Here is a 27,053-nt window from a genome sequence, read left to right on the forward strand (position 1 = left end):
GTTATACAGTAGACTAATTAAAAATTTCCATTGGCATTGATGTTGGTAACTCTATTAAAAAATTGTGTTTAAATTGTTATGCAGACAAAAAATAGAACACCATTGAAATCGTTTACGTATATGGGCCGCCAGGGTTGGAATAGAAACAGATCGTAGCGAGAGCAACGTCGTAATGGAAGCGGCGATGACATATGAGCCGCGCCATGAGAAAACCAACATAATGGCTTTGCGACCAGCATGGATCCAGACCAGCCTGCGCAGTCTGGTCAGGATCCATGTTGTTCGCTTTCAAAGCCTATTGCAATTGGAGAAACTGTTAGCGAACAGCATGGATCCTGACCAGACTGCGCGGATGCGCAGGCTGGTCTGGATCCATGCTGTTCGCAAAGCCACTATGTTGGTTTTCTCATGGCGTGGCTCATATTGAGATTGATGCTAAACTGAAATAAAAATGGAAATAAGATAAGACAGCATGACTACATGTTAACCCCCTTTTATATTTTGCATGTAACGTCAACAGAAGTGATATCAGAAAAGTATATTGTTAAATATTTATAGACGAAAACTCATTAACACCATCGGTAATACATGATGAATAATATATTATGTTTAGTATCAAATGACTTTATAATGCGGTATATTTCCGAGCTTGAATAATAAACAGGTTACGTTTTTTTACAAAAAATATTTTAACGCTTTTTAACTATTTGTTTATTATTGTATTCCGGCTCCGCCCATTCATTTTTTTTTGACATAGAGAGGTACAAAGACTGCAAGGAGTGGTGAGATCCATGCCTGGGAAAACGGTCGTTCCCCGTGAGGATTTATCAGACTTAACGTGCATATGACGTGCAACTGACTAGACTAGACAAAAGAGCGTCCGTTTGTACATGTTTACGGTACTCTTTATCTAACCAACATATACGAGTAAAATCTTTCCGATACGTAGAAAAATTGAACAGTCAGAAAGGAAAGTCATTGAGATGTTGCGATATATTTACATATAATCGAATCTATTCAAGTCTTATCTGTCAAAAATAAATAATGTAATCATAATAAATGACTACTTTATGCAAATTCAATACCTATATTATTTTGTTTTATCAAAAAGTAAACATTTGATGCTGAAAACAGATTAGTTAGCATTATGAAGAAAAAAGGTATTTTATCTGTAGGCACATGTAGGTTTTGATAGCCTATTTTTAAATGTCGGACCAGCCTTTACTTGTTTGCCAAATACAAGTAGGTATGAACCTTGGGGTTCGTTATGTCATACAAGCCTTGCTAAAAGCGCGGCTCATGGAAGTTTCTTTTCCTTTTAATTGTTTAGATTATTTTGGTATAATTATTTAAGTTACTATATGCATTTGCCCTTACAAATAAGCGCTGATAGATATTTTTCACGCTGTTGAACAAGACTAAATAACCCGAACATACCTTTACTTGAGATTTTTTGTACTATACTTCTGGATTCCGTCCTAGGTTATTTGCGAGTGATTGACTTAAAGCGGGTACATACTTTGATAGCATGAAGTTGGACGCAAGTCATAACATTGAGAAAATATTTCATAACTTCCTCGCAAATTTGAGCTGAATATACATGGATGGAGGACCGTTCCTGTTTTCACTGACTTTTGAGACCCGACTAGGAATACCGTTTAAATAAAAAGTTAATAGAAAGTTGAAAGATATATCAGAAGACCATCATAAATTTGCAGAGCAATTTATTTCAAAGGACAAATAAAATTGCCATGTCACAAATATGTTAATAAATGTTCTATTTCACATGCACCATCTATACACAGCCTCATAAATCTCGATAAGAAACTATATGTAATAATTTAGCGTTCAGGAATAACGCTTTTCATAATATTTCTGTCTCAGACAGTCAAGAAGACATCAATAAAAGTAATATGTTTAATCAACAGAAAAGGATCAGTCTGAACTATAAACTGTCAAGTAATTCTGCAGCGTTATATGATATGATTCAATGCTCAATCTTACATGTGTAATGGACATCAGTGGTCAATTACATAAGGGCGCTGACTTTTAATCTCTTGCCCCTCAGGGCTGCAGGCTCAAAACTCCCTTTGGAATGTATAATTATTTCACGTGTGGGTATCCAGTGGGCTTGTGGAAGGTTGATGACATTATCCAGGTCCACACCAGTGACTTAAATAATTTCCAGGTGGTATTGATGAAAAATCGTAATATCACATAAAAATGTGTCCGCTTGATTAAAAAGGAACAAACTCAAACTGAATGAGGCATTCTGAATCATTTCTAGTCACTCAGCACAATAAACTCGCACAAAGAAATCTTGACTATGTTATAAACGTAAAAATAAATATCATAAATATTCACCACAAATGACAGTTACACGATAATTCTCCTGACGTACTTCCCAGTAATTAACATTTATGCTTCCATCCGGAAAATGATTATTTAAAATTGGGATACCTACCAACAAGATATCAGACCACTCGTAAAACAGAAAGAACTTGTTTCAGGAACGGCACAATTTTCATATATACTAACATTTTCATAGATATATTGTAATTAAGATGCATTTTAATAAAGGGTCCATTAAATTTGTAATTTCGTACACTTTCACGAAAGTCTTACAAACAAGTAAACATGTATACCCTATGATGCATATTTTTGTTAAAGTATGGGTGTTTTGTAACAAATTAAAGGAAGGTTCTAAGCTAAGATATAATATCCACGTGTGAAAATGTTCAGGGCTTGCTCTTAATTATGATATCATGGTGTTTCTAAGTAACACCTGTATGTGGCAAATTCCTATTCTTTCATATTTTATGTAGTTATTACCTTCATTTAGTTTCGGTGCTAGCTGATTCAGTGTTACCTTTAAACTTAATTTCATGGCTTTTTCTGTCTGATAAAGAAATATCACAAGAAAAAAATCTTCCTGAAAGCTTAATTACTACATACAGTAGACATGACGAACGGTATAAGAAGTGTACATGAAATAAAACATTATCAAGGTACTTGAGAAGTATGAATGGTACCTTTATAAAATTACAACAAAAAATTAGTATGAAAATGTGTTAACCACTATATAGAAGAAAAACGTTTATTTTCCAAGCAAAACCATTTTACCGCTTAGTCCAACCCGCACGGACAGTCTGGGGAGGTAACTAGGAATACGTACTGATACCATATGCTCTTTCACTCGGTGTCTGGTGTTATTTTAGTGCAGTTTTCGTTTTCTTTCTTTTGGATTCGTTATCGTAATTGTTTAAATAGACCGAACTCTATTCTCTCTCTATATATACAGGTACAAGTAGCGATGGTAACCAAATTCAAATGAGCCCACAAATATATCAAAAACTCATGTTTGTTCACGTCATTAAGCCAAACTTAAGGATAACATGGTGTAATAGCCATATTTCGTATCTTGTAACTGGATGGTAATATTTATATGAAATTTGGTCACTTTAAAGACATTCAAAATTAAAAACTTTTCACCGAGAGATTTTTCAAATTTTATCATTTTTGGGGGAGATAATCGGTATTGAAGTTAACATTGATGCCTATGGGAAATATACAATTTCTTTGATTATAAGAATCTGAACATGAGTTTCGAGAAAATTTTGCGGTAGAAAGCTGCATTATATGATTCTGATACAAATATCAAAAATAAATCTAAAATTCCACGTAGGGAAAAGGCGAAAATATTTTTTTCTAGTTTTCAGGGGAGATAACTCATGAAAAACCAAAATTATTAGGGGAGGTAATCTAAAGGAGATTTTTGAGAATTTCTGTCACTATATAACTTGTCAATATGCACTTTATTTCTATCGTTAGACATTTTTAAAGCTTAAATTATCAAGTTGTATGTACGCTTTTGGTGAAATTGAGGCCTATTACACCATGTTATCCTTAACATGTGGGTTTCTCGGGGAAATAATAATTTTGTCAGTAACCAAAGCAGATTTAACAGAGTTTTCGTTGTGTTTAGCTGTACAATAGATACTGGATCCGCGCTTCCAAAGCTTTTGTCGAGACGGCTGACAGCAAAATTGGTAATACATGGTATTTAAGCCAAACATATCTATCCGGTAGTGATGAAGATACGTGCTAACGGTAATCATGGCAGTCAGCTCTAAGACCTGACTTTAGAAGAGAATCGTTGACAGAAGTCTGTTATGTAGACATATGGCTGGCAATGATTGTGCCAAGTATCATTTATCTTTCTGAGACATCAACTTAGAGAAAGAAATAATTCTATTACTCGTAGGGCTGTTAACGTTGCATTTTTTATATAACTGCAATAAAAAGCGCAATACCGAATTAATAATACACAAACAAACGAGCTACCGTGCTATAATCAGACATATTTTGCAGCAAAAACATTCGAGACACATTCATTGTTATTGCAACCGTGCTTAAGACTCGCTACTTCATTTTAGACTTTGTAGAATACACTATTGACAGAAAGACAACGTCAAACTGTCAGTCACATACTACTTAGACACTTGTGGGGTCTGAAATGTCCGCTTTTTGTAACTTTCATACCAGTGCAGGACATATGTTTCATGTCATAGTAGCTTTATTGGGTTTCTCATCCAAGATTTGTATGGTTGTACTCAATGGCTATTTCGGCGGCTTTGTACTCAATTCATTAATGAGTAGACGTGGATATCATATTGGTTGTTATAAGAACTTCTTTATTTTGGAACACATTAAAGGATCAGTCGCGTTGAAGCAAGTCCAGTTGATGCAGTTCTTCAGTAATTAGTTATTTATTCATAGTAAGCTAGTGTTTAATTTATTAACGTCACTGTATAATATTCTGAAACAAGAAAACTGACTGCTTACATTTTTGCACAAATATATGTTGATGTAAAGTCTTATTTTCAAATATATATGACATAACCTTATGTGAAATTAAAACAATTTTACTATAAAAATTATATTTTTTATTACACGAACACCAAAAAGTATATGTATGGTGACCAAGTGCTAGATATAACATATTTGATCATGCAGGTAAGAGCATGTCTAGACATAATCTATTTAATTTGCCGAGAAACGAAGGTAAAGTGACAAAGTTCTACACTGCCATAAAACTTGCTTTTTATTTCTAAGATTCGATGAGTTTTATATACTCTCGACATAACAAATGTAAGACGGGGAATGCTAAGAAGAATCCATTTCGAAATTTACAAAATTTCTTGTTTCAATGATAAGATGCACTTAAGCCTTATATGGCCTACACAATTTGGAAACTTTTCAAATTGGTTATAACTGGAAAAAGTATACAATGTTTGCTACCAGAATGTTTATCTTCTATAGTGAATTTAGTTTTTGAGAAACAGATTTATTATTTTGTTCAAAACATGTTGCTTAAAATTGCTGAAATCACAAAATGAGCAGTTTTTGCCAATATTTAGGTCCCATAAGAATGTTTTAGTAGTGAGCACACTCGAGGACCATAAAATATTTTGACCCTAGGTCTAGCTTCTTTCATACACTCTATGGTAGATTTTGACCGTGTCCGAGAGCTGTGCTCGTATTGAAAATTTCTGATCTGTTTAAAAATTCGATTAAAAACTGAACGTTTCCCATGATAATATTATAAGTATTTTAATTTACGTAAGATGTTTTTGGTAATGAATAAATTGTAAAATTTTGCATGCAGTTTGATAAAACATTACTTCTTAATGAAGAAAACTTTACTCCATTTAGAGACTTTCAGTTTTAAGGGCACTTTGGAGCAAAATAAGCCTTCCCCTTTCCCTTTGTACGACATATTTTCACGAGAGTAAACAGTTAATGACTCGATAATGTCAAGCATGCATCCGATCAAACTTTGCCTTCATCTTTGGAACATTATCTTTACTCAGACCCACCTGCAACTTATAGCGGATACTGTCAGACTATTAAGGTTAATTTCAACTATCAAATCGCTTTCAAGATTTTTTTTCTTTATCGTTTGGTTTAACATCGACGCAACCATATGTCATATGGTAACTTTTCAATTTTCATGGTGGTGAAAAAAAAAATAGGTACCCTTCAAGTCTTTATTTCAGGCATAGGCTGACACCTGTGAAGAAGCACCGACCTTCCCTAAGGCAGCTGTGTGGCTTCCTCATATGATAGAATTATACCCCAAAACGAGATTTCGACCACCTAACAAGGTTTCGAACCCGCAGCGGTGAGTTGCAAGTGATTCGAAGTCGGCCACTCGGCCACAGAGTATTTGCGGGAAGACTCTGTTTCAAGCACACCTTAAAACAGGTTATTTGCCACCCGCATGATAGTATTATTATACTTACCTCGGTGATGTTTCCTGTTAATGAAACTTGTTCTTAATGGTCTTAAGTTAATCTTATAACTGGTAGTGTAGTTTTGATATTTGAAAGGGTTCCACTAAAAACCTTGCAAATTCTTAGCCTTATAACCAAGAAACATGTATCCTTAGTTTTACAATAGATCTTCTTCCCTTTTTATTTCGATGTAAATGAGATGTGAAACCAAAATGTGTAGTCCTGTTTGGCGCCATATAACCTATACTGTGTTGGTGCGCCGTAAAACCCAAATAAATAAATAAATAAATAAGATCTTCTTCCCATCACACTCTTAAATTGCATATTGCCTCAGAATGAACTTAACCGTACTTTTATGTGCATATAGTTTCCGAGGCTTGCTTTTTCTGTTGGTATAATGGTGTTTCTGGTGGCATTTTAACTTTAATGCAAGTAAATAACAAGTTCCTCTTCATCTCTGTTAGTTCGTTAATAAACCCTCACGTAATCGACGCTCTTAGATATTACGTTGGTACTCTTAAGAATCTTTAATTCGACTGCAAAATTTTACTTTATCAAGAGACAATAACATTCAAAACGATATGAGAGCCCTAGTTTGCTTTTATCATATTTGGGTACAATTAAAGATATTCATCAAAAGTTGGCTGATAAAATTAAAATGGAATCTCAAGTTTTAAATATATGATCAAGACCTTTCCTAAAATTGGATATCAGAATATATATGAGGTCAAAAATTGTACTACAGCGTAGTTGGGATTGGTAATAAATCAGTATGAAAATACAAAGAAAATGAGCTTATGTTATGATTGAGAGGTGATGAAACGAGAATTTTAACATCTTGTAAATTTTCGGTGTAATGTCAACAACAGTTATATAAGAAATGTACAGTGTTAACTATTCATTGACATCAACCACTATAACAATAATATGATGCATTTCCCGAGCTTTAATAATATCAAGTGGTGTTAATTGTTACATAAGATACATTGAGCACATTATTAATACCTATGTAGTTAATTTTCATTTTCTTGGTACATCTGTAATTGTTCTTCAAGTAGACGAAGCATGACCAAGGAATTACGAGTTCCGTACCCTGGAAGACGATTTGACTAAAACGTTCATGTGACGTACAATACATAGGTCATTTACCACATAGCAGGCATTCAGTAACTACCAGTTAATAACATTTGTTTTTGCAAACGAGTAAGGAGAAGAATAAGTGACATCAGATTGCATATCTTTCCAAAATCAAGCTTCTTGACCGAGAATGAACCACTTTCCCTTACACTGTCATCCTTCCTTAAATCCGAGGTAAACCATTGCTCGAGAATTCGCTACCCTTTATTTAAACCTAGGATACGATCGATGCGCCATTAGTATACATTGATCTTTTACTGGTCACAGAAGTCTGATTGCATGTTCTTAAATCCTTTATTGTAGATATTTCTGTCTTCACATAAAACCCATTGTAAACTATAAGTTTGTTGTTATGCATTATCCTTATAGAAAAGATTTTACTTACAGAAACTTTTCTCACGCTGATAAAATTACCTGTAAAATGTTAGACTCAGTATACGCTAATGTACCTCTAGGTAGATTTTTTTTTGTAATTTATTGCTTACATGCAACATGTACATACCTCCAGAAGTACAATGTACTCTAGCCATGACAAATAAACAGTTATTAATGACTTTCTAAAAGCATATTTATGTTTTGATATGCAAGTTGGTGCAACTGACTGGATAAATAAAGCAAACACCGTTTCTTGGTATTTTTTTTTAAAAGTTTAACGGAATTGAAAGTGTTTTAATGGAACATTTCCAAATATCAAAGCAGTACTTTAATAAATATATGTCATGAATTACAAATTATGCGATGTATTTGAGATGAAAATTGCTTGAACATATTCCATCGAATAAATACCACATGGTTTTCATTACAGAGCTAGTGTTTTTACCATCTTATTCTGGTTGGTGTTTTAAACCTTACTTTTCAGTTATCTGAATCGGCAACAGACAGAAAATCACGCATGATATTTTATAAGAAATGTATAGCGAAGGATTTAGCAATCACATTTATACAGGTTATGAACATGAAAATGATACTTATAACACGACCCGATTTATTTTCCTCTATAACAAAGAAGATTGAAACTGTGTATTATTATGCAACACACTGTCTTTAGCGTCAAAAGTCATAGCGGCGCGGTGGAAAAGAAAACCAATCGAAAAAGTAATTCTAAATATTTGATGGATATCTTCAAGGATGTAGATAAAAATCCTTGATTACGTGTTAGAGTCGAAACAATATATCTAAAACAGTGATTTGCTCTTGAATAAAATGACTATTTGTCGTTCAGATGCGTATTTTTATATCACTCGGCCTGCGCCCTATTGATATAATTCCTTCTCATCTGATAATCTCCAGACAATGATTTTATTCAATGACAAATCACTGTTTTGGATATATTTTTCCTTAAACATTATACTCATCAAAAGTTGGATTATCAGATTATACTGGTTTCCACACAGTCGTAAACTTAGAATGCATATCACGAATATAGACATTGTGATTAAGACCTTATCCCAAATTGAACACCAGCTTGTGAATGTCTAGGGTCCAACTGACATTTTTTCATTAACAACAGTAGATGACTAACTGATTTTGAAAGCAGTTTGGAAAATGAACAATGACATGATTGCAGTCTAGAGTACAATTATAGACTATCATCTTGCTATTTTGTCTAAATAGCATGTTTTTTTCCCATATACATATGTACTATCTATAGTACTACATACATTATTGATCAAAGCACATTAGTAGTTTTCAGAGAACCTCCGGCATTAATTAAAATACTGTTAAGTCTTTATGAAGGAATCCTTATGATCTCCAGAGACGTCTATAGTCAAACTGGAGCTCATTTAAGCATCGATTAACGCTTTAAACAGTGCAGAGAGCGAATAATCTACATTAGATCAATACACGAAAACGACTCTGGTGTTAAGTTATAACAAAGACGTCAACTATTTGCATATTTATAAAATTATCATCATAGGGATATCAGGAGGGACTATTGTTAATACTTCAGACGAGTCAACGTAAGGCTCTTAAGAACAACATGTTCTCATAGACAGTAATATTGTTCTATGGATAATGATAAAACAGCATTCTGCGGATGTATAAACATGAGTACATGATTTCAATCTTGAATCAAATACAAACAATAAGCAGGTAAAAAGACATATTTTCAGCCACAGTTTCTTTTAGTATAACCTGCAGAGATTTATAACGCCAAATCTGTTTATAAAGTATTCAGTACGCTACTGTTTTCCAACTTTGTATATAAGATGGTGTTAGCGTGAGCTCCTCTCACTTCGCTTGCGTGTATCGTACGCCATTTCTGCTTCGTGTATCTTTAACGTATTTTATTAGATTGTGAGAAAGTCATTGTCCGAATTCCAGTCATATAGCTCAGATTGTGTTCGTGTGCGGTATGCAGTTTTGCGTTATTTAATCAGAGTGAAATTACACATTCATATTTGAAATACACTGTAATCTACAGAACTCAGGGGGTTCCATATCTGTATTGTACATTTTACTACGATATGACTTCCGGAAGATATGCGGTGAAGATATACAATTTAAATTGGTGTTGCTTTTAAAAAGGCACAGTTATTAAAAGATCACAAACTTGGTACTGGTACAACATTCATTAGCATGTTCAAAGCAATGGATATGAACATTTGTGACGACTTTAAGAGAACTAGTAACAATAGTAACGTTAAGAGGTTTGTTTATGTCGTTTCAGAACAGATCGACATTCATTCATAATTAAGTGCAGCTATATATACATGTTATTAAAACAAATGTGCAGAAGTTAAGCCGTAATTAATAAACGAAAACGTTTTGATTCAATTACTCATGTTTTTATTCCGATGTAAAAGAGATGCGAAACAAAATATTTAGCCTGTGCTGTTTTGGTGCGCCGTAAATCTCAAATCAATCAATAAACATTACATTGTCTGTAGATTAAGCACTGCTTTCAAATATATTTGGAGCAATAACCTGTCTGACATGCCGGCAATTAATGTGGAACATATGAAGACGTCCTCCAAACACCTCTCCAGGGTCTAAGTAATTCGTCATAATGTGATATCATTCTTTACCTTTCGGCTAATGAGACAAACACTTCGGGAGATATTTCTAAAAAATGTTGTGCAAAGTTTAAGGTTAGAAAATGATCATGTACATACCGCGCAGATGGATGCACCATTATTTTTTGTAGAATAACATGTCAAATAAATACCTACGTATTCAGTATGTTATAATAAATTCCATAATTCCATGCTTTACAGACTTGAAATTTACATAAAATAATCTCAAATCTAGTATAATAAATACGAGGTGCTTGATTAAATGCTTCTTCATATACACGTTCTTGTTTATATTTTGTTTTAGATAATACTGAAATGGGAACTTTGTGATGTTTTAATTAATAACCCGCCGTTACATGACTGAAATGCTGTTGAAAAACGGCGTTAAACCCAAAACAAACAAACATAATTAATAATATGATCAAATTCCTGAAACAGGCGTGAATTTTCAAATGAGTCTTGGCAAGTTCCACGATTTTTCCTGGGAGTACCTATTCAAGCAAGGTTAGATTGATATGTATTCCAAACAATCTGCCAGGATGCTTAGTCTACAAGTAGTTTTGCAAGACATAAAATAAGAATACATATAACTTTTAACGAAGAAAATCCAGGTGCAATTGGTATTTTTTTTAATTTTGAGCCAAGGAACCACAAACATCAGCTGAAGTTGCTATCGGTCTGGAAAGAGAACAACTTTATGATAGTTATTTTATTTAAGCTTTTCTGGTTTTTGTCTGAGTAATTGATGTAGGCCTGCATAATACAAACATTCTCGACCTCTTCACTCATACATGCACGCTGTCACTGCTAATTACATACTACTAGAAAATTCTTGAATGCGATTTTATAGGTAGCATATCAAGCTTGATAGACTGATATTGCTCATTATAGGTTACATGTGGGCCGGATTAATGATAGCAGGCAACATACCTATACCAATGATGAAGACAATCCGATGAATCTTTATTAATAACCATTGACGTATAATTGCGATTTACAGGTATAACTTATCAAATTATGAACAGGTCCATTTCGTACAACAGAGCAAACAGATGGGTTTCAATGTTTCTAAGAATGTTTCGTCTCGCAATATGTTTGCCGGGAAATTGTAATATAACAAGAAAACTGAGTAAAAGAAAACGGAGTTCTCCCGAAATATGACATGACAGTAAATCTCTACAAAACAAACAACAATCGTATGTATAGAATTATGTCAGTACCTATATAGACCTCGATAATAGGTGCATTCCAGTACATCGCGACACGCTATTATAAAATTGTTTCCAATATTACATGTAAGTATGTAATATTGACTCAGTTCATTTCCATGTGGTTTTATCTTTTGACAAAAGTGCAGGAAAGAAAATAAAGATAAACAAAAAACATAAATATTTACTACTAGTTGACATTATAGTAAATTTCCAAGAATTTTCTAGAATATAATAAGCTTATCCATTTGAATGAAAGTACTGTAGTGTTTGTTTCAAAACATTTAAACGACTTTAAATAAATATTTAAGCACCAAAAAAGTTTTATTGAAAAAGCGAGAACTGACTGCTTGTATTTCGTGTGGTATTTAAACATTTTACACTCGGCCGAATGTTGACAAAGCGATACTTTCCGTTCGTCAGTGGTGCATTTTACAGTGATAGCGGGCTCGTTGACATAATTTTAAAACACGGTTGCAGTGACAATGAATGTGTCTTAGATGTTTGTTGCAGCATCTTTTTGATTATGCCAAGGCAATTAACGTTTTCTATGAAATCGGTATTTCAGTTATAGCACAAAAGCCAATGTTAAGCCATATCGAGAAATGGAAAACAATGTAATTAGCTTTTGCTGTAAGTTTGTCTCAGAGATGAATAATGTATTTCATCATCATCGTCACCCTTGTGTCTGTATAACAGACTTCTATCAGCAATTCTCTTCCAAGGTCAGTGTATTTTACTGAAAGGCATACTAAGCATTTGGAAGTTTCTACATCAGCTCTCATTTGAAGGTTATTGGCGTGAATGCCGAATATTACAAACTCATATCTTGAGATTGTTCCCCAAATTAATTTTATAGAGTAGAATTGACTTTCACACCAAATCTTGGTCTCTTCTGTTTCTTGTCGCATTATTACAAATTGCACACATGCGTGGACAATTTAAATATCACTGAGATTTGTGCAATTAGGGTATCTACCAGTTACATAGTCTAAATGATAAGTTGTTTTATACTATTCCAACACCACAACGAGACCGATATTAACAACTAATATATAGTCATACTTTTGTAGGTGCACGATATAGTATGAAAGCTGGGAAAATGTTAAAGTCTCTGTATCTTAACCTGACATTTTACGAAAACTTGAAAAGTAATTCTGATTGTCTCCAGAGACTTTTACTGCCAAACAATTACCATTTATTAACGTTTGAGACGTATGTAATAATGACGTCAACTATTTGCATATTTATAAAGCTATCATGGGAGACTGGTTAATAATTCAGACGACGAGTGTCACTATGAAATTAACTTAAGATCTTTGAGAACAAGATTCCCTTACAGTCAGTAACTCTGAGCAAGCATAATAGTATATTCTTTAGATGACAACGATGTATTACAACGTTAATATGTCAGCTAACAGTACTTGTGTGTATGTCGGAATGTTGCTAAACGAGTCAAATCTGATTCTGTCATTCTGAAAATGGTTCCTTGATGATACCGGATTTCTATCTTAACCCAGTTCTAAGGTTGACACGTGTCAGAGTATCCAGGTAAATACTCAAATTATGTTTTATATATAGTGCACCCTCTTCAGAGCAACCAGGTGTTAAGACTCTAATTTGTTTACACACTGAAAATTTGTTTTTGATTACACAGGTGTTATTGCGCTATGAAGATGGTGATTAAAAATTTGTTCAGGGGAATTTTAATATCTATCTTGGTACAGAGTGTATTCGTTTTTCAGGGATATTGTGGACATAGGTTAGACTATATCTCTATAGAAGCATTTTCAGAATCGTTGTTGCGTTCTTATGAGAAACATAGAAAGCGTCCATCAAACACAACCCTACTTTTGCTTCAAAATATGTTGTCAAGATAGTCACTTTTGTTACAAGGTGATTCATGTACATACTATGCATATGCCTGATATCATAGTCGAGGTTTACAGCCGAAGTTGTCTTTATTTGCACGTGGTCTTTGATGTGCTGTGGTTTAAAATGCATTGCAATGTTAAAAGTGGAAGCTCTTGACCTTTATATTTAGATGATATAATAAATTCTGTATTGACAGTTGGCCTTTAACACAAATTTGACTGTTGTATATCCCATATTACTTTCTTTATTTCCAAATATCTAATAACCATACGTGTTACATAAGAAACATAAAGATTTAATAAAATATATGACTTTGTGTATTCATAATATATGTGTATTTAATTCATACTGCTATTTCAACCAGATGTTTATGATTGTACACGTCGACGTAGGTTTATTTGAATCATTTGATAACTTACATAATTTCAGGTTTTGATATTTCTGAAAGTTTATTTTCTGGAGGAAGCATGACTTTTCAAATGTACTGAGGAAAATTACGCATCACGAATTTCGTTCTATTTAATAATTTCTATCTGGAATGCCTGCCCAGGCAAGGTTTAATTGATTAAAGAATTGTATTGCAAACGCTTCCTTTACAAATTGTTTAGTAAAATATATACAACTTTAAACGGCGGGAAGCAGATGCAATCTTATGCCAAAAGATTTAACTGCTATTGGCCTGAACAGACAACGAATTCATGTATGTTATTTTAAAATTGTCTGGCTTTCGTCTGGATAATTGATGCAGGTATGGATAACACAGACATTCTCGACCTTTTCACTCATACAAGCACGCCGTCGTTGCTAATCATATTCAACTAGGAAATACTTGAATGGAATTTTATAGGTACCATGTACTTGGATAGATTGACACCGCCTGATATAGGTTATAGGTGGGTCTAATTAAACGTAACATACTTACACCAAGCATAAAGGCAATGGTAGTATGAACAGATGCTAGTTTATTAGAGGTGTCCGGCGGCCATCTTTCAATAAAATATTTTATCTTTAGATATTTACTTCAAACATATAAAACCCTCATTAAATGTTTTTAGATTTACTAAACATATAAATAAGTTTGCATATAGAACTACATTCATAATTTAATGTCATGCAGTAACAACTGACTGTTAAAACAGCCAGTTTTTTAAAGGCAACTAGTACACATTTATGCTATGTTTATCTATACATGTATACAGTGTATACTATTTTAAACCTAATGCATAGTACTGTTAATAAACGTTAATTTGTTAATTTTATGTTTACTTAAACTATATGTAGTAATTGTTCATGTTTTTAAATATGAAATTCGGATCTAATATATCTTTAAAGATTCTTGACTTATTAATGTGTTTTATAGTTATTAACTATCAGTTCCAAAGACTATTCCAGAAGTATTTTCCTTTTCATTTCACGGACGTTATAAAATTGGTAACAGAAAAAACTGACGTTTTCTAATTTTCAGAGTTTTTGTTATAACTCCTACAGTTTGTATGTACCGAGAAATAGTGTGAATTAAAAATTAGGCAATGAAAGTACCTTTTGTCGAAAATATTAGTATATACGTGTAGAACTTGGTCGATATAAATAGTCTTCAGCAAATAGGATATGGATGCATCTTGATATGATCAAATATATTGCATGAAATATTACATGCATTTGACATAGCTATTTGTCATCAAGGTAATGACATACGTTCGATGAATATACGTTTAGAAGGGGTGCTTACCAAAAAGATACTGGCTGAATAGCAAACAGTGCAGATAATGATGAGACTGCACGGATGTGCAGGCTGATCATGATCTACACTGGTTGCAAAGGCAGAATCAATCAAGTCCAGCATGGTAAGGGTTAACTTAAGAAGCCATAACAAAATAATATTACCCTTCAAACATCTCTGTTACTGAAAACGAAAAATCCACCACTATATTACCTGTTAAGTGTATTCATTTTACGCTAGAATTCATAACTTATATTACCTATGAAGTTTAACCATCTTGTACTAGAATTCACAACTTCGATTACCTATGGAGTATAACTAGAACAGAGCTACATTTAGAGGATGCTTCAAATAATACAAGTGTCAAAGATGTGTTTGTTTGACAAAGCGATGTTATCTATCTGTCAATAATGCATTCTTCCAAGTAATAGCGAGTTCATTGTCACATTTCTTAAGAAGTGTTATAATTGCAATTGATATGTCTCGGATGGTTTTTGTTGCAAAACATGTCTGACTAAAGCAGGGTAACTCGTCTGTTTGCGTGTTATTAATTGGTATTGCGCTTTCAAGTTTATACAAAACAAAAATGTTCAGTAAATTCGAGTAATGTTTTTATTTCTGTGATATCTCAGGAGGGCTAATGATTTCTTGCACCCTCAACGTCAGCCATGTACATTTGTTGTATCTTCATAACACAGAGTGTCAGCGTGTCTAGCTTGTTACTGTCTTCATCGTTTGATAGTTTTGGGCAATAGAGATATCTGATTCCATTCTTTATAACATTTATTCAGACAGTTTTTATTTCTGTGATGTCTCAGGAGGGCTAATGATTTCTTGCACCCTAATCTTCAGCCATGTATCTTCATAACACAGAGTGTCTGCGTGTCTAGCTTGTTACTGTCTTCATCGTTTGATAGTTTTTGGCGAAAGGGATATCTGATTCCATTCTTTTTAACACGTATTCAGACAGTTTTTATTAAAAAAATTTTTTTAGTTTCATTTGATATCTAACGTTAATATAATTGAATTTTAAGTATTTGTAGTTAAGGTCGCAGACTTCCACTGGCATATAGAATTCTTCTATGTGAGGAAGCCATCTGTCGGCTTAAGGAAGGTCGGTGGTTCTACTCAGGTGTCCAGTCGTGCCTGAAATATTGCCCGAAATGGCTTCTTGGATCTTCCTCTCCATCAAAAGCTTAAAAATTGCCAAGTGTTTTATAAATTTCGAAATGTGATTGTAAAGAAGCTGCTCTAAAAGATGTCATCCTTTACTTGTCTTGACATTCATCTGTCTAGTGTCACCTAAACGTCTTCCTGCTTACAGCGACAGTCGATTGAACACTCGCAATACGTTTAAAAATCATCGAACATTCTCGACTTTTCAATTTTTTGTTAAGTTTGTATATGTAAATTGGTATCTTGGTAACCGCTTTAGGGAATGAATTAAAATTGTACACGCATATTGACAGTGACTACTTGCAGTACTTTGCAATGTTTGTATGATTGTTTTGTGAATTGTCACAACGGTATGCCCTTTCTTTTGATATAGCAATTGTATGTCAGCTTTTATGTCGTTTAGAATCAAATCTCTTACTTTTGCTTGCTTTTTATACTTGTTTATGTTAATGTATTTATTTATTCATTTTTTTGTGACAATTAATTTCAACACATTTGCGTTGCTGTCCTCCAACACTTCTGGTTGTAAAGTTTGTTTGTTTTGTACAATTATGTCACTGGAGATACGCGTCTAATCTATTTTGATGTTGAAGTTGTCTATATGTAAGTATTAATACAATGTACTCTTTAAAGACTGCAATTGATATGCAAATCATAAATTCATGAAAAGTGTGCATCTGTGCTTCTGTATTCTAATTTGATGATCCTGTTTCCTGGAATATTTCCCTCGAAGAAATTACTTCAATCTGCAATGAGATTTAACATGAAAATAACTTTTTATAGAAATCATTTTGGTCTTGGTTTATGTTCATATAAAAACACATTACACTTTCAGATAGAATGCCAACCTTCCCATAACGGTTATAAAACTTATGATAAAAAGTCAGTATGTCGACTTTACTTCCATTGTAATACTGCAGCACTATTCCCTTATGTATTATTCAGGGAAGGAGAAAGATACAAAAAAATCAATTTTTATCTTTAGTGCAAAGTATTTAATCGAACAAGAGTCTAATTCAATGCTTTCTACCACTCTAAGCACTCTAAGGAATGTTTTGAGCGTATTCCCTAAGGAGGCCATTGCATAAAGTAATATATTCCACCGCTTCTTTCAGACAAAATTACAACAACAGAGACGCCAATAATTTCATGCTTCCTTGTGTGTTTCTCTTTAGATAGATTCTATGCTTTATGCAATGACTGAGGGTGATACCCACTAAACCACGCAAAAATGTTTTCAAATTGAAATAAATTCTTTTTGCTTTGAAAATCTATGACAATGTATTTTCGAGCAGGAATATGCTGTATACAATGCAGTAAAACATATTGATATTGAGGTCACCCCTAGCTGTAAGCTATTGATTATAGGTAAGACGTTTTATTCCCTTTCGTGACCTTTATGTTTTTATAATCGTAGGGGTTTTAATAACTCTTGTTTTATCAGTGTATTGATTAAAAAAGAAAACTTTCCAAAGTGTAAGTGATACGCTGGATGTGCCTTTGTTTAAGACAACCATGTTTTTAAATGTCATTCATTTGTTATTTCCGATGAACTACCATTTACCGTTGCCATTACCAGGTGAAGCCATCTGTCTCTCGCTTGATCCGCTCATCTATGGAGATACAAACAACTTTTAGGAGATGCCTATCACGGACACATGTAGTAAAAATGCCACAGCAAACAATATGATAGAGCTTGTTAACGATACAGTAGTGCAATACTCCTTGAATAATCCATAAAAAAAATTGTACATAAACTTCAAACAGTAGTTCATTCAGTCATTGTACTTTATGTATTCAGTGTTTTATTTCTTATTAGAACGTATTTGATCTAAGATTTAGATTTAATAGAACCGTAGAATTTCCCTGCCTTATGATAAAGTATTTATCTTATTTGAGTTTCTTCGAAAAAGCTGGCAAGTGACAACAACCACCTGTAATGTTTTGCGGAAAACAAATTAAACGGAAAGAATGCTCAATAATCAATGCTCATGGGAAATAACGTTTGGCAATAATTTGGAGTAATTTGCCTATTTTAGAAATGTCCAATGCTGTAACCTATTTCAGTAACTTTTGAATTGAAATTCATTTTTGTGTCTGCCTCTTTATCATCAAAATTGTATCATATCTTCATTGTACAGTTCTATTACATTCTGTAGAACCAAACGGCAGTGATGCCAAAGTGTTTGATAAATATGTATTAAAATTTTGTGAAATCAAAGTATATTACGAAAACATTTTTTTTTCAAAGTCTCTCTACACAACTTCAAAGTGAGTTACGAAACGCGCATGTTGGTTTAGTATTCCAGTTTCAAATAACATTAAAGTTGATCAAACTTTCCCTACAGGCTTGTGTAATTTGTTGCCAGACAGCCCGATTGTTATACAACAGGAATATTCCGTTTTGCCTGTCATTTAACATTGGCATTTATCATTGTGTATAGTTACGTAAAATGTCTGCTTAACTTTCCCAATCAATCAAATGTTTTTACGTCTAGAAAATCAACTAGAGAGCTAAAACGTACTTTTTTTTAACTACACGTACTTTTTTTAACTACACTGTAAGGTGGATAATCTAATCATGAAATGAACTTGTATTGTCTTTTATTTTGAAAGCTGCTTTTAGTATAAAGATTGTAAGGTAAAAAGTAATATTAAAAAGTAATATTAAACCTGTTACGACTTAGAGATTTACCAAAAAAAATCTAATTTTCCAGCGTTTGCAATACAACATAAAATTAATGCAGAAGTATGGAAGATTAAATCGATCGAGGAAAACTTACCTCCAAAGTGAGAATAATACAGTTGCTTCCGATTTGTTTAGGTTATAAATATTTTATTGAAATTATTAACAAATTATATCTAACCGAAACGAACTTAACAGGTAATAATTCTAATATGTGAACTTAATAACCAACGTAGAGTTTATCAAGTCTTTTTCAACCGTCATATTGACAAAATAAATGAAATGAGCCGTGCCATAGGAAAACCAACATAGTGGGTATGCGACCAGCATGGATCCAGACCAGCCTGCGCATCCGCGCAGTCTGGTCAGGCTCCATGCTGTTCGCTTTTAAAGCCTATTGGAATTGGAGAAACTATTAGCGAACAGCATGGATCCTGACCAGACTGCGCGGATGCGCAGGCTGGTCTGGATCCATGCTGGTCGCAAACCCACTATGTTGATTTTCTCATGGCATGGCTCATTTAATACTTTATAAATTCGTTCAGAAACCGAATGACTTAGCTTACAGATAACTGACGTAAAATCTTGAAAATCTACTCATTGGATGTTTAGATAGATTGTATTAGTCTAAACTATGATAATATATCACGGACCGATTCTTCGCACTTAGTGTTGTTTACAGTATTTTGTTTTGCTAAAAGAATATAAATAGTTACCCTGTTTCTCATTAGTCTAAACATCAGATTAGATATCTAACGTTTTGCATCAACGTAACGACTGCGCATGCCATATTATCGAAGGTTCTTTTCTTCGAGTTTAAGATACGGTAAAACGTTTGAGTATCGGGGGTGGGGTGGGGTTACGCCTAGCTATAAACCCTGTCTGCTAAGCCTTTTTTCAATCAAATATTTTAATCAAAAATATCTTAATGAACATATGTTTATTGGATTAATGTTTAAAGACCTTTTAAAACACGACAGTAAGAATACAACACGTTGGAGGCTCCAGCAAATGTGATTTCATCGGACGCATTTTATCGCTTTAAGATTATGCCTAAAGGGTCTAATTTGATCGATTTAACATACTTGAGATTCTTCAAAGGAACGAATTTCATTTATTTCACTTAAACACAGTGGTTTCTGAAAAACTGCCAACTTTCACTGAGAAGTTATTGTAAAATTATCTCTTGGGTGTGTTTCTTACGTATGTCAGGTGTAATTGCTGATATTTGCGGTAGTAGCATTAAAGGAAGTATTCAAATATTGAGGGACTGGAGGGCGTGGAAAGTAGCTTTGCATTTTCCACTACCGTGAAGAGACTAAATCAAACCGAGCCTGCAACTTTTTCATTTTTTGTCGTGTTGGCGATCTGTTGAGTTTCAACCTTTCTCTATGTTTGTAAATACTCATCATGTTTCGTTATGGCATATTATAAGGCGACATTTTCACGTGAATAATAGTGAATCTATAAAAGTCTTCGCCGAATAGCACATTGTTTGCATATGTCTCGTATAATTGAAAATATATATTAAAATTTTTGTCGTATATGAAAAATTATACTACTTATCTTGGGGTTTAAGGTCCCAGAAATACCCCCATTGGTTGCACAATTTCGTTGCTCAAGACATATTGTGATATAACCTATCGATAAAACGAATACTGCTAGAAAGAATGGAAATGCCATTGTAATTTGTGGGAGGTAGAAGATTGTACTTGACTTCAGCAGCGAAAATTTAGTTTTACGTACAAATTTTAATGTTCCACGTAATTTGGAACGTTCCGCATGGATTGAAAAAGTTTAAAATGCTCTTGCTAAAAGCGTCGTATCACAGTTTCTAATAAACTTTTCTGCAGAAAAGCATACATGTGTTTCCTTATTATTGCTTACGAAGGAATAATATAGTAAATTATATATAAGCAGAAAACCATTATTAACGTTTTAAAAGGATTTGGATTAAAAAGTATTTGATTAAGTCTTCATAAATTTAATCCTCATTTTTGAATTCTCAACAAGATACTTCAGCTTTTTTTTATTCCATAATGTAAATATTAAGTTAACAATATACCTTCTGATTAAACGGTTTTTTTAATCTAAGTATGCCTATATATGTGACCTCAAAATAGCCAGTGTAAGAGCAAAGGGAAAAAGAGTTTAGACTTGCATATTATACTTTTTGCACGTCTGACTTTACTGTTCAGAGATTCAAGTACACAGCAATAAGTTCGATGGACAAAATATCATTGGTCGGGCACTCTATACCATTTTAAGCTAATGCTTGGAGTTTTAGTTGGCGTCTACCTCAAACGTTGAAACTTGAAAGCCATCAAAACATCTTATTGAAACCATAGAACAGGAAATTGTAATAGCCCGCATGTTTCCTCTTAAGGTTAATGGTTAGGTTTTGTCTAAACCATGATCGTTTAGACACTTAACGCAATATTAACAAAAAGACCAAAGAACAGAAATGTTTACACATAATTGTATACAAATAAACGGATTGATATCTAAAAAGACTTCACAAAAGTAGGAGGAATTCAATATAGTTTTTCAATATTTATTTAAAAACGAAAATATTTCTATATTCAATGGAACTCTGTTAGAAATCTAAACGCTTAAAAGGTGTTAAAAGATCACTTATTGTTTACCATATCTAGCAATTTTTTATATAAACAAAATATTTAAATTACTTATAGGACTAGAGAATAAATGTATTCTGTGTAAATAATCTTGTTTTGAAGAAGATAAGAAAGTTAAAAAGATTTAAAAGCAATCGCTTGATTTTTACTCAGTTCAAGTTTTGTGATCAGTGAGGAAGCTTTGTCCTTGAAACAATATGCAAATTTCAACAGTCAGCCATTATTATTAAGTCACTTCTTAATGTTGATTGACCGAACATGTTTGTAAATTATTGTTTGTTCATATAACTAAAATTTATCTTATTCTTTTCAAATGTATCTATTGCTGCCGGAAGGTAAACACTAATCAGCTTGAGATAAAATATAGCATGCACCAAAACATTGGCTGCTGTTATTTATGGAAGCCCTGGAGGGACAATTGGTTTCCGTACTTCCCACTTTTGACTTCTAACTTTTGCACTTTTCACTTCCAATTTCTTGACTTCCTGCTTCCTACTTCTAACTTCGGCACTTCTGACTTCTAACTTCCACACTTCTGACTTCCAACTTCCTGACTTTCGACTTCTGATTTCCAACTTCCACACTTCTTACTTCCAACTTCTTGACTTCCTACTTCCTGCTTCTAACTTCCACACTTCTGACTTCTAACTTCCGCACTTCTGACTTCCAACTTCCTGACTTTCGGCTTCTGATTTCCAACTTCCACACTTCTTACTTCCGACTTCTTGACTTCTTACTTCCCTCTTCTAACTTCCGTACTTCTGACTTCCACACTTCTGACTTCTAACTTCCTGACTTCCGACTTCCAACTTCCGCACTTCTGACTTCCAAATTTCCCTCTTTGGAAGTCGGAAGTAAGAAGTGTGGAAGTTGGAAGTCGGAAGTAAGAAGTCAGGAAGTTGGAAGTCAGAAGTGCGGAAGTTAGAAGTCAAAAGTGCGGAGGTTAGAAGAAGGAAGTAAGAAGTCAAGAAGTCGGAAGTAAGAAGTATGGAAGTTGGAAATCAGAAGTAGAAAGTTAGGAAGTTGGAAGTCTGAAGTGCGGAAGTTAGAAGTCAGAAGTGTGGAAGTTAGAAGTAGGAAGTCAAGAAGTTGGAAGTGAGAAGTGCAAAAGTTAGAAGTCAGAAGTGGGAAGTACGGAAATCAATTGTCCCTCCAGGGCTTCTATAGTTATTTGACTGTCGTCAACAAAGACAGTTTTTTCTTTCTTTTCCAATTCACATACATTATCCTGGAGCTAATACTAACCATCGCATTCCAGTATACCTGCAAGTACAGAATGTTAACTACGTTTAAACACAGCCACTTGTATTTGTAGTATATAAAACAAATAATTGTCAAGAAACAAGGTCTGTTTCAATGAGGACTATCATGCACACCTTTATCACATCATTTCTTGATGCCATATACGTTTATACATATATTTATTCTGGTTGTATTTAAAGAATATTTATATGATACTATGTTATTCAACTGGCAAAAACACCACTGGGTAGTTTCAGTTCATTAATGGTGTTTTAACACCATGTTCCGAATAATCCATATTTAGTTATGAACCCGATTTTAAACTACAAAACTTCTAATTCTGTGTTTGTTTTGCTGGGTGTAGAGTCAAACCGACACAATTTAGGTCACTTGGCGACTTTGTCAGTTTTTCGTAGTGGAAGAAGACCCTAGGTATCCCTTCGGTCGATATTTTATCCTGGACGGGACCCTAGGTAAAACATACGATTTTCCGTAAGCCATATACATGGATTCCTCGTATACGAAGAATTTCGAGATTTCGAATCCACGTTGATGAGGGTCAAGTGATTCGTGTCATCGACCTTAACACTTGGCCACATACAACCCTAAAACTTTTAAATATCATTCATAGGTGGACGGATAGCTCAGTGGTTTGCATACTGGCCTTCCAATGCTGAGGTCGGGGGTTCGATCCCCGACAGCTACTCGGGAATTTTCAGAAACGCTTTTCAGTGTTTCTCACCCAAGTAGAGGTGTACTGGTCAGGAACCCAGGCAATCCTTGCGTGTATCAGTGCTATACACTGGGCACGTTAAAGAACAAAGCTGTCTATTCGCAACGAGCTAGGCTAAGTTAGCCGGACAAGCCTGTATCTGATTTCTAATCTCTCTGTCGTGGGGGCTTTGTCTCACTCTGTCCCTCTGGTCAGATCGCTCTGTGTCTGTACTGGAAGAGGGTGAATTATGCGCCCTGTGTGGCTGCATTTGAACTATGTGAAGCGCCTTTGAACGTGAAATTGATCACGAAAAGGGCGCTATATAAATCTGGTATAATAATAATAGGATGATTATGAATTTTAAACTAAGCTGTGAGTAAGAGATTTTAGATTTTGGTAATGTTTGTATCTCTTAATAAAGTCAGTAATTAAAACCATTGACATATATTTGTTTGAATATTTGATTAGCGCAGTATACGGTATTATTGAATTATTATTAAGTGCTCTGATAGTATGAGTAAATGTAGTTTTTCTAAACACGTTATGATACATATTCTCTGTTTAGACGACTGCTTTTCTATTAACATAGAGGAATTTAAAGTAACTAAAGCTTCTTACTGTAGTCAGATTTCTGTTCTTGTACTTTGTTTTCCATTATTCAAATGAGATTAATGTTTCAAGAGACTGTAATGCTTCATGTCTGTGAATAGATTTTCTAAAACGTCTATGCAAAGATATGTGTTATTTGACTGTTTTCTAACGTCTTTTTAAGTGCTTACTACTGTGTGGCATCAAGCTCATGTTGGTAAAGATGTTGTTCGTTTACCATATATTTCTGTATGTGAGCTAGATGTTTTTCATTGTGTTTTGGATTGTGAATCAACCAATTTGGTAATTGTTATTTGGGGAAAAAATCTATACAGTCTTTGATGAAAAAGCAACAAACATTAAACTAGACCTACTTCTCGTTTTTCTTGTCCTGGTATGAAAACGGAAATAACACTGTACCTTTATTTTTGTATATTTACAGCGCTCGTGATGACCCTTGGAGTAGGGGACGGAGAAGAGGACTGTATCGGCTGTAAGTATTATTAATGTAATATACGTGTACTTAAAACCATTTGTTCATTAATGTTGTTTTGTGAGATGAGATTTTCACAAAGTTGTTCAAAACTCGAGTTGTTAAAGTGCCTTTTGACATACCGGTATAATTGTTAACATATAAATCTATTGATGTATAAATCAGGTGTCACATACTTCTTTTACATATATATAAATCAATCCATTGGCATATAAATAATTAATTGTTGTATATTAGAGTAGATTTCATATTAGCTTTGTAATTTTGGCGCTACGAATATCTGATGACAAATGGTAAGGCCAATATGAAATCACCTAATTTAATGACTTATTTTTATCAGGTAACTAATATTTAAAGCAATACCGTATTAAATCATTAATGTCAACAACATCAGGGTCTGTCAGATACATTTTCTATTTCTTAAGATTCGTGAATGTAAACTTCGCCTTGATTTTTAGTCCATATTACATTCGAAGAAGAAAAGCTCGGGCAGACAACTTGTCAAAGTGCAATCTGGTACTCGTCCGCAATCAAGTCAACACATTTCCTGATTCAGATTAACAGATCAAAGAGCCCCTTCATTCAGAAAAAAACCAATTCCATCGCCTAGAATAGTATGAAAACAGCGACCCTCCACATAGTACTCCAGTCTAATAGCGGAAATCAAATGTTATCAACCAACGGCAATGAACACGTCTCCCCGTAATTAATGTCTCCTGACTTTATCAGAAGTGCCGATATATCACAGCAAATGATTTCACATTTAGGTTTTAGCTTGGTCACATATAATCATCTGTGTATAAAATTTACTGGTATATGAATCTACTGATATACAGATTTGTTCTATGGATTGGGGATATTACCACAAAATTGTGCAAAATTTGCATTTGTAAAAGTTGCTTTAGACATACAAATTAATTGACTAATAAACCCATTTCTTTATAAATATATGAACAATTCCAATACGAAAAATCCATGCACATTTCCGTTTAAAACTGGTAATATTTTGTTTTTAAGAAATACAGGAAACTTTTCCCATAAGATCTTTTTGTATTCAAACAGCTCCCTATCTAAAGCATCATGGGAGATTTCAGCACTTTCATGTAACACCAAGAACAAAAGGAAAATTCTTGAAAACCGAGAAAAACCAAGACTTTAAAATAATGTTAACATCCAATTTAACAGCATTTATGTTTGTTTCTGGAAAACCATAGAACGTAAGTATTTTTTTTTGACATACATGATGCCTCAAAACTAAGACAGGCTTTACAGTAAGGAATGAGTCATCATAATTTAAAATAAATAGAAAGAAATACAGTCAAGCATAATGAGGAACGACATTTACATAGCAATACATGAATTCTTTGATACATAAATCACATGGCTGTTCCTCTAAGTAACACACACCTATGCTTCTAAAGTTTCTAAAGCATTTTAACTTCTAATTTACTTGTTCATGAATTGTTTGAAGTAAACTATTAACATCATATGGAACATGTATTCAAAAGCGTTTATAGGAATTCGGCTGAAGTCAGTTTTACTTGGACTGCAAAACAGAAGTATTTACATCTAATTTTCTGTTATGTTTGGATGGTCGACTCCTACAGTTTGCATGGCATAAAACTTATGTTGTAATTCTGCTTCCAAGAAGGCTCGTTTACCTTGAAGCACCGCGACATTGATACGCAAAACAGGAATATAACAATTATAATAATAGAAGCTAATGTATCTGTGCCAATCAATTCTAAATTGGTCTACACTTTTAATCACGGAACCTCCAGTAAAACATAATTATAAGACTGAACGTAATACTTAATGTGATAGAATAGATATGATGGAGAATCGAAATACCATTTCATAAGAATCTCTTGTACGAGTAAGGATAATGTGAATATATGAAGATCTCCCGATAGATATGGTATGTAGACAGTTGATGGCTCTGCTCAGTTAGCAGATTTTCATTTATTGGTGATGTGGATAACTTCACCTTCGATTACAGGAGTCACTTATGTTTCCAATCCTGCAAACTTTTTGAAGTTCATCTTTGCTCCTGATTGGTATGTGCTTTAGACAGGTCTGTTAAGGTGTCTCTCTATAATATGAACAAATCACCAGCAATATGATCAAACCATCAGCAATATATGAACAAAACATACTTATATATTATATATCTGTCAATAGTTATAACTAAAAATGAATTTGTACTTCGATTTATGCAAGCACCGTCTGCTGATAAATATTCTGCATAAGGTCCTACTACAAAT

At 33.7% G+C, this 27,053-nt stretch overlaps 1 protein-coding gene and 1 long non-coding RNA gene across 2 annotated transcripts in view; one reads left to right on the plus strand and one right to left on the minus strand.

Annotated features, from left to right (window-relative positions):
- LOC123561701 (protein quiver-like) overlaps nucleotides 1–27,053 on the plus strand; it is a 48,848-nt gene that overhangs the window by 15,444 nt on the left and 6,351 nt on the right. The window contains exon 2 of the mRNA XM_045354246.2: nucleotides 24,739–24,789. Coding sequence (XP_045210181.1) covers nucleotides 24,739–24,789 — 51 coding nt within the window. The remainder of the gene's footprint in view (nucleotides 1–24,738; nucleotides 24,790–27,053) is intronic.
- Nucleotides 13,752–19,275, minus strand: LOC123561702 (uncharacterized). Its single transcript, XR_006688490.2, has 3 exons — nucleotides 19,213–19,275; nucleotides 17,994–18,042; nucleotides 13,752–17,175 (listed from the first exon to the last, which is right to left on the minus strand). It is a non-coding gene; the product is annotated as an uncharacterized LOC123561702 (long non-coding RNA).

Source organism: Mercenaria mercenaria, chromosome 10, assembly GCF_021730395.1.
Source record: "Mercenaria mercenaria strain notata chromosome 10, MADL_Memer_1, whole genome shotgun sequence".
In the NCBI taxonomy this organism is placed as follows: domain Eukaryota; kingdom Metazoa; phylum Mollusca; class Bivalvia; order Venerida; family Veneridae; genus Mercenaria; species Mercenaria mercenaria.